The 11,544-nt window shown below is 36.3% G+C and overlaps 3 protein-coding genes across 8 annotated transcripts; 2 read left to right on the forward strand and 1 right to left on the reverse strand.

Moving 5' to 3' along the window:
* The first annotated feature begins 433 nt into the window (after nucleotides 1-433).
* Nucleotides 434-1,548, forward strand: LOC108489222 (transcription termination factor MTEF1, chloroplastic). The gene has a single exon (XM_017793599.2). It carries the CDS (start codon nucleotides 501-503, stop codon nucleotides 1,416-1,418), a length of 918 nt encoding a protein of 305 aa, XP_017649088.1. The 5' UTR covers nucleotides 434-500; the 3' UTR covers nucleotides 1,419-1,548.
* A 135-nt stretch (nucleotides 1,549-1,683) lies between these two features.
* On the forward strand, nucleotides 1,684-6,637 carry LOC108489221 (solanesyl diphosphate synthase 3, chloroplastic/mitochondrial). 2 transcript variants are annotated; one of them, XM_017793596.2, is made up of 12 exons: nucleotides 1,684-2,076; nucleotides 2,719-2,808; nucleotides 3,120-3,200; nucleotides 3,294-3,365; nucleotides 3,676-3,807; nucleotides 3,907-3,993; nucleotides 4,075-4,146; nucleotides 4,232-4,317; nucleotides 4,835-4,967; nucleotides 5,671-5,760; nucleotides 5,966-6,064; nucleotides 6,283-6,637. In XM_017793596.2, exons 1-12 carry the CDS (start codon nucleotides 1,945-1,947, stop codon nucleotides 6,460-6,462), a joined length of 1,254 nt encoding a protein of 417 aa, XP_017649085.1. In that variant the 5' UTR covers nucleotides 1,684-1,944; the 3' UTR covers nucleotides 6,463-6,637. The 2 variants fall into 2 exon arrangements, with proteins under 2 accessions (XP_017649085.1, XP_017649086.1); XM_017793597.2 differs by lacking the exon at nucleotides 1,684-2,076 and having other exon boundaries at nucleotides 2,718-2,808; nucleotides 3,176-3,200.
* Nucleotides 6,434-11,293, reverse strand: LOC108489219 (pentatricopeptide repeat-containing protein At1g09900). 5 transcript variants are annotated; one of them, XM_053019936.1, is made up of 4 exons: nucleotides 10,837-11,293; nucleotides 8,313-10,694; nucleotides 7,381-7,613; nucleotides 6,434-7,201 (listed from the first exon to the last, which is right to left on the reverse strand). In XM_053019936.1, exon 2 carries the CDS (start codon nucleotides 10,585-10,587, stop codon nucleotides 8,383-8,385), a length of 2,205 nt encoding a protein of 734 aa, XP_052875896.1. In that variant the 5' UTR covers nucleotides 10,588-10,694; nucleotides 10,837-11,293; the 3' UTR covers nucleotides 6,434-7,201; nucleotides 7,381-7,613; nucleotides 8,313-8,382. The 5 variants fall into 5 exon arrangements, with proteins under 5 accessions (XP_052875896.1, XP_017649080.1, XP_017649082.1 ...); XM_017793591.2 differs by having other exon boundaries at nucleotides 8,313-11,283; XM_017793593.2 differs by having other exon boundaries at nucleotides 7,356-7,613; nucleotides 8,313-11,283.
* Between the last annotated feature and the right edge of the window lie 251 nt (nucleotides 11,294-11,544).

The following is an 11,544-nucleotide window of genomic DNA, read 5'->3' on the forward strand; positions in this document are numbered from 1 at the left end:
TTTTGTTCATGAATTATAAATTATGCAATATTGTGCTTTAACTTTAAAATTCTACAATGTGGTACCTAAAGTTTGAGTTCATTTATCAATGTACGACAATTTGTTAACAATAATGTCATACATCAAATTGCTACATTATTTTCTAGATCGTCAGATTTACGTTTGCAGTATTGCAAATTTGGTCTAAGATAGTACAATTATTTTTTAACACGTGATTTTAAATAATTGAATTTTTATTTTTTTATTATAAATTGTTGAATTGTTGTGATGATTAAATTTTCAATTTCGATAAAATATGAGGATACATTAAAGAGTTTAACTGTAATAAGATAGGATGTTACATGGTCCACTTCGTATCCGCCTTAGTCATCTAAAAGAAATCTGGCTGCATCCAATCAATTTTCAACCCAATCGCCACGTGTCATTGCCACATAACATACAAATAAGACCAATAAGATTAGTTTTCAGACAGGAAAGCCTATCTCACTTTTTTCTCCGCCATGTCTGCAGCAGCTGCAACTGCATTCCAGTCTTCCCTATGCATCTCTTCTCAGAAACCCTCATTTTCTCCCACAAATTCCCAAGAACCAAACACTCATTTACCATCCAAACCCAAAAGCCTCCTCCACAAACACCCACTCTACTCATCAGCTCACCATAATCTCTCCCTTCAAATCAAGGAGAAAATCTTATGCCTAGAAATCATGGGCATTGACTCAGGTAAAGCCCTCTCTCTCAATCCCTCCCTTCACACCACTTCCCTTGATTCCCTCAATTCCATCATCTCGTTCCTCCAATCTAAAGGCATTCACCAAAAGGACTTCCCTAGAATCTTTGGTATGTGCCCCCAAATCCTAACCTCTAACATCAAAGCTGAGCTTGGCCCAGTTTTCAGTTTCCTCTCCCAAGACCTTAATGTCCCTGAAAATAACTATAGGAAGGTCATTAACAAGTGTCCCAGATTGCTCACTTCAAGTGTCAGAGACCAGTTGAAACCAGCTTTGTTCTATCTCCAAAGGCTTGGGTTTAGAGATTTAGAGGCTTTGGCTTATCAAGACCCTGTCTTGCTGGTTTCAAGTGTGGAACATACCTTAATACCCAAACTCAAGTTCTTGGAAAGCATAGGGTTTTCAATCAGTGAAGCTAAAAGTATGGTGTTGAGGTGCCCAGGGTTGTTCACTTTCAGCATAGAAAACAACTACAAGCCCAAATTCGAGTACTTTAAAGAGGAGATGAATGGGGATTTGGAGGAGTTGAAAGCATTCCCTCAGTTCTTTGCTTTTAGTTTGGAGAAGAGGATAAAACCAAGGCATATTGAAGCCATAAAAAGTGGGGTTAAGTTGCCTTTGGCTAACATGCTAAAAAGCACTGATGATGAGTTTAAAGAGTTGCTGAGAAACAATGGGGCAAATAGCTGATGATGATCATATATGTAATTCTCTTCTTTATGAACTTTGTTTCATATGTAAATTTGGCAGTGTCATACAATGCTTTTGTAAAGGAAAATGCAGTAAGATATTCCATTAACTATTGCTTTGTTGTCAATAATATATATTTTATTAGTATATTTTATCATAAAATAAAATAAAATCAAAACCTTACTCAACATTGGAAATAAATCCCATAATGTAACATATTTAATGATATTCTCATTTCTGAAAAAATCACTATTTTGTCTAGATTAATTAGTTAAGCTAAAAGGTAGATTTTTCATTACGAGCAAAGGAAAGGCTTTCATTTTGGATACGTGGCTAAAGCGGTGCTTCATTTATTAATTAGGTGCTCGGGTCAGACTTTGTACTTTCAGCTACTGCTAGGTCTTGGCTGCTTCCTAACATAAACCCACAGATTTCCTAAACAAAGAAAAGGGTTTAATTTTCTGGGTTTTTCTTCTGTTTGGGTTCCTGGAAAAGTGTTAGTGAGAGATAGAGAGACAAGGTGAGGATGTTGTTTTGCCGGGGATTTTCTAGGATTCGTACAACTCCCGGAAAGAGCTTGTTTGGTTTCGTTCTCTCTCGTCGAACTGACCCTTCTCTATTCCTTCTCTCTAATCAATATGTTTACTCTACTATAAAGGTTAAACCTTGACTCTTACCTTTTTGCTTTTTCTTTATCTTTCTCTTCGAGTTTTGAAACACTGGAAATATGTAATTGACAGTTCTCAGTTGCTCCTTAATTTAAGTTGTTTCAGAGTTTTGTTTCCATTTTTTTAAAATTATTTTTTTGTTAATTAATAAGAATTAATCTGTTTCACCTCTGGTCATGCAAATTAACTAGGGAATGAATCAGATGTTCTGTTTGATGAAAGGGCACTTTTTTTCCCCTTTCTATTAGACTGTGTTTTATTTCTTGGGTTTTAATGATAATAGTCCTTAAAGCATGTATTCATTGCACATTTGAATTGCAATGGTGTTGTCACCACCCGGAATGATTGGAATCGGTGCTCAAAGCTACTTCTTTATAGTCAAAGTAAAGTTGATATAGTGAATCTATAGATTGGTAATGATCTCTATGCCTGATGGGTTTATATGATTACTGAATCAAATGAGCCACAAAGAAGATTCCTCTGAGAGGACTATAGCTATGTTCTACATTGATTTTTGTATGATAATAGATATTTTACATCTCTGGTTCTTTCTTTTGATCAATTTATTTTTAATGAAATAATTGTATTGATCATTAATGTTTTCTCTTGTTACTGTTTCTGGGGATTAGTAGGTTCGTAGTGGCAGAGAAACTCTTTCTTGGAGTTTTCCTTCATTGCTTGGTCTTGGACGGCAAATTCATCAGAGTAGCTCTCTAATAGAGGTTATCCTTTAAATTGCTCATCCTTCTACAATTTGCGAGTTTTTTTTTTTTTTTTTGTTCATTTACTGAATTTCTTTCTTATAGTTTTAGGACAGGAGACATGGTTATCCAGGGATAGGAAGTTTTCTAGTGTGTTAAATTTTCTAATGTTCAAATATGAAACAAATGCTACTATTTTGGCCTTAAGTTGATTACTTCCCTCTCTGTTGTGTTTGTTATTGTTAATTGTTGGCTACTAGTTTGTTTATCTCCTCTCCTTCTATCTTGCCTTTGTTTACTGCAATATTGAGATGGCAAGACATTTCCTCCAGGAACAACTTGATCCATTTTCACTTGTTTCTGATGAACTGTCACTTGTCGCTAACAGGTTGCGGGCTATGGTTATTGCTGAGGTATCACACTGTTCTTTTTCATGTCTATGGAATGAGTTTATTACATTCTTTATGTGGGAAAGCAAATGAAGATTGCATGTTTATGTCATCCAGGTTCCTAAGCTTGCTTCAGCTGCTGAGTACTTCTTCAAATTGGGGGTGGAAGGAAAGAGATTTCGTCCCACGGTAATGTATTTTTACGGATGTGGTAATCTTGAGGTTACTGGCAGATTGTCATAATTTTGATGGTAATTCTATTTTTGCTTTTACTGTGGGCTCAGTATTGCGTATAGGTTGCACTAGGGAAGGGAACAATACAAAAATTCATAGATGAACTACTCTTGTAGCATTCGTTAGCCCCAGTTCGTTCTTGGCTCATTCCAAATTAAAAACCCATTTGACGGAAGCTAAACTTGATCTCTGTTGCTTTTTATCAAAGAAGCTTGCTTTACGTACAAATGATTTTATGGAAATTTATTGTATATGTTCTATGCAGGTTTTGCTTTTGATGGCTACAGCTTTGAATGTTCATATACCTGAATCAGTTGGTGGTGGTGTAGGAGATATTGTGACAACTGAATTACGTACAAGACAGCAGTCTATAGCTGAGATAACAGAGATGATCCATGTCATTTCCTCATCATTTAATTTTGTTTATCTTGTGTTGCATGCACTGGAGCTTGTTGATAAATTCACTTTAGTCTAACATGGTCATTTCATCATCTAGGTTGCTAGCCTCCTCCATGATGATGTTTTGGATGATGCGGATAAAAGACGTGGTATTGGTTCATTGAATGCTGTAATGGGCAATAAGGTGTCTTTCTTTTTATTGCTCTTGCAACTGACAGAAAAGTTTTCTAGCCTAAAGCAATTGCTAAACTTTTCCTGTTTGCAGTTGGCTGTACTAGCGGGAGATTTTCTGCTTTCTCGAGCTTGTGTGGCCCTTGCTGCTTTAAAAAATACGGAGGTGCTTTTAATTTATTATTATTTGCATGATTTCTGTGAGGTATCTGCAAATGCTAGTTAAAAATCAGTACGCTCAATATCTGTAGGTTGTATCATTAGTAGCAACAGTTGTGGAGAATCTGGTTATGGGTGAAACCATGCAAATGACAACTTCATCTGAACAACGTTGTAGGTATGCTGGTCTACTATGCGTAATATTTCGTTATTTGGTCACCCCTGTTTTCTATTCAATTACTTGGATGTCCTGCTAGGTTTAGACCCCGTGATAGCCATCATTTAGTGGCGGGCTAGGTAACCTGGTTAGCATGATTTCATTTGTTTATGCTTGTGTTTTATTGATCTAATAAGTGAATAATAGTTATAACTTACTGTAGTCTAATGTTACTGCAAAGCTTAAAAATTTAGGAAAACCTCTGTAGTAACTTATAACAATACTAACTTTATTTGTTGACTTGGTGGCCATCTTTCGGTACAAACTTTTAATATTTGCGGATAACACTTACTGTTAGTCATAGACTGTTATGGAATGTGTAGTCTGTGCTATATGAGTGAGAAAAATTCCTTTTTTCTTTTATCATGCATTTCCATTCAAATAATTGCTGATTGGTAAATCTGTCTTGTCCTGCTTTGAGTTTAAGGATCTTTTGCTTGTATTTAACTGAAACTAGAACAATTTTTTCATGATGCAGCATGGACTATTACATGCAAAAGACATACTACAAGACTGCTTCCTTGATTTCAAACAGTTGCAAGGCAATTGCGCTTCTTGCTGGGCAAACAGCTGAAGTTGCAATGTTGGCTTTCGAGTATGGCAAAAATCTGGTTTGTACTTTCATTTAAGTTTTACTTTTCTTCAACTCATCATAAATTGCTAGATCTTCTTGGGAGTTAGATTTCAATGATGCTTTGCACGAACAAAACCTCTTAAGCAACTAAACCCTGCTAGTTGATAGTGAATCGGTGTTAACTGTTAAGTAATGTAAAGCATAAACCCAAACTCCTTTTTCTTGATAAATATAAACTGATTAATTACATTTCTGTTCTCAATAAAAGCCTAACTCCTAAAATAATGAATGCACAAATCAGTTTAGAACTTCCCTTTTATATGGGGTGATGGTCTATTAAGAGGACAGGAAAATGAATATTCCCATTGTTTGTATTTTCCTCTCTGAAGGATAAAAGCCTCATATACTCGATGGACTTCCAAGTGATTTTCTAACCCATAAAGGATAGGTCTGGCTCAATGATGTTTGATGCAATTGCCAATTTCTTTTTGATTACAACATGGCCCACCAAATCTGAGGTTGTCCCTTTCTGCAAGTGTGTGACACTATAATTTTAAAGAGATATCATATCATGTATTGGTAAAACATGTGGTGATTATGGAGCAACTGAGATTATAAGTACTTTTAGCTATAAGCTGTAGAACAATCAACATATTATTGATGTCCTTTATCCATCTTCCATCATTTACAACTTTCCCTTTCCTCTTCTTGTATGGTCCAACTATCTCTTTATTTTTCAGGGATTGGCATTTCAATTGATAGACGATGTTCTTGATTTCACCGGCACATCAGCTTCCCTTGGAAAGGGTTCTCTATCTGACATCCAGCAGGTAATTCTCTATCCATGATGTCTTATGCAAATATTAAATGGCTTTAAGCTGGTAATAGTTTATAGAAACATGCAATTGTAAACTACATAGGCAGGCACATCATAATTCCTTCTATGTAAATGTCCATACTAGGTTCACAAAAATGCTTTTAAATGGTTTGCATGATGATGACTATATCATTTATCACAACCATCTGATGTTGCAGGGAATTGTAACAGCTCCAATCTTGTTTGCCATGGAAGAGTTTCCACAATTACATGCTATTGTTTATCAAGGTTTTGACAACCCCGAAAACATTGAGATTGTAAGTATATGTAATCAACCTATGCATAGAATTTGTGAATTTGCCAATTTCTCTTTCTGAAGGTATTCTTTTACACTTCATACGATCTATAATCAAACTTTTGGAGGTTTATTTTTGTGCTTTCTACATCTGATTTCTTGACTACCTATGGTTTTGCAATTATATGAGCCTTATTTTGTCAAAATTCACTTGAGCTGATCAATATATGAAAAATATAGGCCCTTGAATACCTTGGGAAGAGTCATGGTATAGAGAGGACAAAAGAGCTAGCCATGAAGCATGCTAATCTTGCTGCTGCAGCAATTGATTCTCTACCGGAGAGTAATGATGAGAACGTAATAAGGTCAAGGCGGGCACTAGTTGATCTCACTCAAAGAGTAATCACAAGAAACAAGTGACATAAGAGAGAGAAAAGGCTGTGGACTTGTACCAATCCATTATGCATTGTGCCAGAGGTTTTGCTTATTGTTGTAATCCTTGTTCCTTCAAGGTAAGGGGAAATCCCCTGCTTGGAGGAGTCTACGGTTCAGTTGTTACAGAATTTTTCATAATAATAAATTTTGTTGTTGTAAATTGTAGTTTCTAGGCTAAGCCAGTGCAGAAGTGTTCATGGGTTATGTTGGATTGCTTTATCTAGTTCTACTCTTTACAAATGACATCCTACAAGTTGATTTTCACCCTGAGCCAACCTGTGTACGAGACTTTCAAAAGAACTAGCCTTCCAATTATTAACAAGATGTCTGGATTACTACATGCCTGAAGAGTAAATTTTACAAGGGAAACAAATTTTCATTAATACACCAAAAAATGAAATGACAGGTCTGCCATGGACGAAGCGGACGTGTAGAAGGGTCCATATGGTGCCTTTCTACATGAATATACCCCTTTTGATATAATCCAATAGCAGAAGCCAGCCAAAGCCTCACCATTTTCTTAAAACAGGGCTCCACCTTTTGCATTTCTCCTTTTTCACCTAGATTGTTAGGCTCATTTCACCCAAGAGATGATTTCAATGAGTAGTTGCAAACAACCAAGTCGTATATGTTAACATCTGAAGATCGGAACATTTCATTTGTTGCTCTGAACTCTGATTTCACAATTCGGTCGTCATTTCAGATGCATGACCAGTTAGCTCATCTGCATACAATCTGATGTCCATTAGCAGGCCTATTTCAATTCATAATATCCTAGCCAGATATGAAAGTATGGTGGTTAGCCATGTGAGAACAAACAGTTTTGTCCCCGTTTAAGTACCAACATCAGGGAAATGGACAATATTGTACTGTAATACCTTCAATTTGAAACATGATGCTTACACAAATGTAGGTGGGCAATCATGGAAGGAATTTTGCTGTTACGTTGAAGATGTCATTTAAGTCCACAGCAGCAGCAGTGCAGAAAATTTGTAGTGTGAGATGGCACCTCAAGTAGCAGAGGTTATTGCAGTATCAGGAAATACGCTCCATATCCAACTATTGATTGCAGATCCATAGTATTGTTTCCAAGGATCTATCTCCAAATCTCTTAATCATGTTATGTCCAGAATCAACTGCAGCATACAACCAAATAAACAAATATAACTAAGCACCTAGATTATCCGCATTTACATCAGTTATTTTTATTACCATCCATCCAGACTAAGGTAGTTTATCATTACATTCACTCAAATATCAAATTTACCAGTATTACTTATCAATTCATTTGCCAATGTTGTTGGATAGAACTAAAAGAAGATGAAAACAATCCACATAGAAAAGAAGCAGAGTCAATCATAGTTCCCTAACAAACCTGCTGTAGGAATTTCGCATGTAAACAATCACCTTACTCTTCAAATTTGACATTATTATACAAATACAATAAATCCCTAACAAACCTGCTGTAAGAATTTCTCATGTAAACAATCACCTTACTCTTCAAATTTGACATTCTTATACAATTACAATAAATGTCTACTTTTAGGCATATGTTTTCAGTTCCTGCATATGCTTTAAAGCAACTTCGCTAGCAAAGACGTTTGACACTTTTCTTCATTTCTGTGAAATGACACCATATAGTTTATAACATTTAGCAGCTCTAGTTTAGACTTTAAACATTATAGGATGTACCAAACTTCATTAGAAGCTCTAAAACATACAATGAAGTATTGATCTTGGCCCACATAAATTTAAATGTAGGTATTACCATGCACTAGGACCCCACCCCAATACAGCTTCTGCCTAAAGAAGAAGCAAGAAGAGTTTAGGATTACCATTTTCAAGCCATTGAACTTCAAAGGGAAAGCTCCAGTGTCGTAAAATTTGGAATATGGCTTCAAAATGTCATTCACATTGAGGTGAAAGGTGTCCACGCTCAACAAATCGTAGCATGAGGTTATCTGCCTCCGCAGATTTTCCTTCTGACATGAGTCTCTTACTCAACTTGTCAGATAATTTAAGATTAGGAATCAGATTTCTGTTAAACATACGACAAGCAACTTTATACGCTGATAGAGGCATCCCTTTGCTCAAGTAACTTTCCAGAAGCATGTTACAGGTATTAGCATCGTTTCTGGATGCCGTTTTCAAAACCCTAGACAACAATTTATCAGCCTCCTGAAGGCTTCCAAAACTACAAAGCTTTTCAATAACTTGATTATACGCTGTTTTGCAGTTCTGCCTCGAAAGCATCTTTTCCAATAATTTCAACAGATCTTCCACCTTTCCCATCTGGCAATATCTGTGAATGACTGTTCTGTATGTAACAGGTGTTGGAAGCAACCCTTTTTTTAGCATCTTCATGGTAAGATCAGTTGCTTCTTCTATTCTACCGTTCTTTCCAAGTGCATCAATTATTGCTGTATAAGTGACTGCATCAGGATGCTTGTTACTTAGATACATATCATCAAGCAATGACAAAGCAGCCTCCAAGTTATCCTTTTGACAATATCCATGAATAAGAGTAGTAAAATTTACAACGTTAACGGCACACCCTTTATTCAAACATTCCTCCAAGAACCTTTTAGCGTCATTCATTTTCCCCTCTTGACATAGTGACTCAATTATCAAGTTAATTTCAACCGGGTTTGGGAAAAAGCCCTTGCTAATCATCTCCTTCACTACATCACACGCCTCAGATAATTTTCCTTCCTTACGCAGCCCATGCATTACAGCGCTATAAGTGATGGCATTCGGGGTCCAAAACTCTTCCTCGCTACTAGTCAGCATCTCTCTTGCCTGTAATGAACTCCCATTCCGACAAAGGCCGGTTAATAAAGCTGTGTATGATACAGTGTTTGGCTTGCAGCCATGCTTGTACATATGCTGAAGCATTTTTTTAGCTTGCTCCAGCTTCCCAACACGACAAAAACCATCGACAACAGCTGTATAAGTCACCACATCAGGATTGCAACCCTTTGACAACATTTCACTGACAATACCTTTTGCCTCGTCCATTTTTCCCTGTTTACAGTACGCATGAACTATTGCACTATGCCCAACCTTATCGATCTGAAATCCTCTGGCTTCAGCTTCCTGTAAAAATTCAAGTGCCTCATCTGCATGGCCATGCTTGGATAGTATATGGATAAGAGTGTCATACGTAACCATGTCTGGAAACAGATTACTTTCTTTTACCATCTTCTCCATTAAGTCCCTCACTTCTTTGACTTGTTTTTCTTTACAAAAGAAACTCATTATGGTGTAAAAACTAACTTTATCCGGTGAACAGTTTTTTGATGACATATCAGAAATCAGCTGCAATGCATTTTCAACTTGATTTACGTTACAGTATCCCTTGATTAAACAGTTGTAAGTGACAACATTAGGGATAATTCCAACAATTTGCATTCTTTCGAAGAACCTCAGTGCCTTCTCCAACTTATTTGCCATCACCAAAACATGGATTGCAGTATTACATAATCCCAAATTCAGCTCAACTCCAGCCTTTTGCATTAAAGTCAAAACCTTCATGGCGTTCCTCAAGTTGCCAGCCCTACTATATGACACCATCAAATAACCAAATGCTTCAGGCTGACACTCAATCCCTCTACGTGCCATGAGCCGAAGAACCCGTTTAGCACCTTGACACAATTTAGTCTTACTAAGGATCTCAAGCATTGCATAATATACAATCGGGTTGTGACGGTACCGCCATTGCCGATCAGCCCAATAAAAGAACTGCAAAGCTACACGTTCATCATCCTGAGAGAGCAAAACAGCACAAACTTGACGAGGTTTGAGACTTCTTAGTAAGTGCCTCATATCACGTTCAAGCTTTGCATTCCAAGCCGACCTACATTGAATCAACCTACAAATCTCTCTCACCAAAGGATGCCTAAGTTCATCCTCCTCTAACTCAATTCTCCATACATCCTCTGTTTGCTCATTATATGAATTCAATACCACAAAATCATCATCAGTACGACAATTATCTCCTTCTTCCTCTTCAATTTCATCAAAGCCATCAAATTTCAGGCTTCGATTCCTTTGATACCCACCATTATTGTCAGCAAACAAACTCAACTCCCTAGAGTCTTCAACACCCATCTCTCTAAATTTACCAAAATCAACATTTCCCTCATTAAAATGATCTCTTTCCACAAAACTGACATTAGAATCACTCACAGGATGAGAACCAGGATTGAAATTACTTTCTGAAAACGAAGATAAATATGCATTAAATCTAATATAGACAAAAGGGCAACGACGAGCTAGGATTCTCTGAATTCTATGATAAGAGAAGTAACCAGAGTGCATATCTGCGAAGTTAATGAACAAAAAAGGAGCTTATATGACCTGGGAAACTTTGTATGAATGTGTAGAGTGACACAGTGGAGTTTATCAAGCTTCTGAAAATCTCCCAATCTGTGGGTTAGTCTTTCTCGTTTCGCCCTTTTTCTGTTCTTTCCACTTTGCGCCATCCCCTCCATTGGCCTTGCTTTGAAGTTTGATGACCCAGGCTGAGGGGCTGCCAGGCCTTGGACCCTCAAACTTTGGGTATGCTTTAACCCATTAAAGCTGTTTTCTGTGAAGTTTGTAACCCAAAAAAAAATGAAAAAATTCGTGGGTAGTAGTAACCCAAAAAATAAGTGTTCTGGTAAAGTTTGCAACCAATAATATGTAATAAAATACAAAAATTGTGATTTAGATGCAAGTCGATGCATGAAACTAGCTATCAAAACAATCGATTAATCTCTTTGCTTCTTCAAGTCCCGCAAGACACGAAGAAAAGAACAACTTTAATGAATGCTCGAATCCTATTATTATGCATAAATTATGAATTTAGTCTCTTTTGTAATTTTTGAATCGATTAATTTTAAAATTCTAATTTTAATCAAAATAATATGGTTAAATCCGTTTAATTCAATCCAGTTCATAATCTTGTACTATCTGTAAAATTGTAATTTTATTCTATGTTTTCTAATTTAATCATTTTTAATTTTATATTTTTGAATTTTAGAGTTTTAATTTTGACACAAAACAACAAACATTAAATCTATTAAT

This window comes from Gossypium arboreum, chromosome 10 (assembly GCF_025698485.1).
Source record: "Gossypium arboreum isolate Shixiya-1 chromosome 10, ASM2569848v2, whole genome shotgun sequence".
In the NCBI taxonomy this organism is placed as follows: domain Eukaryota; kingdom Viridiplantae; phylum Streptophyta; class Magnoliopsida; order Malvales; family Malvaceae; genus Gossypium; species Gossypium arboreum.

Excerpts from the sequence above, each read along its gene's own strand:
- LOC108489221 (XM_017793596.2), top strand. The coding sequence starts at position 1,945 with ATGTTGTTTTGCCGGGGATTTTCTAGGATTCGTACAACTCCCGGAAAG. Across the intron at positions 3,808-3,906 it reads AGATAACAGAGATGATCCAT|GTTGCTAGCCTCCTCCATGA; the intron begins GTCATTTCCTCA and ends TTCATCATCTAG. Across the intron at positions 4,147-4,231 it reads CTGCTTTAAAAAATACGGAG|GTTGTATCATTAGTAGCAAC; the intron begins GTGCTTTTAATT and ends CAATATCTGTAG.
- LOC108489222 (XM_017793599.2), top strand. The coding sequence starts at position 501 with ATGTCTGCAGCAGCTGCAACTGCATTCCAGTCTTCCCTATGCATCTCT.
- LOC108489219 (XM_017793591.2), bottom strand. The coding sequence starts at position 10,797 with ATGCACTCTGGTTACTTCTCTTATCATAGAATTCAGAGAATCCTAGCT.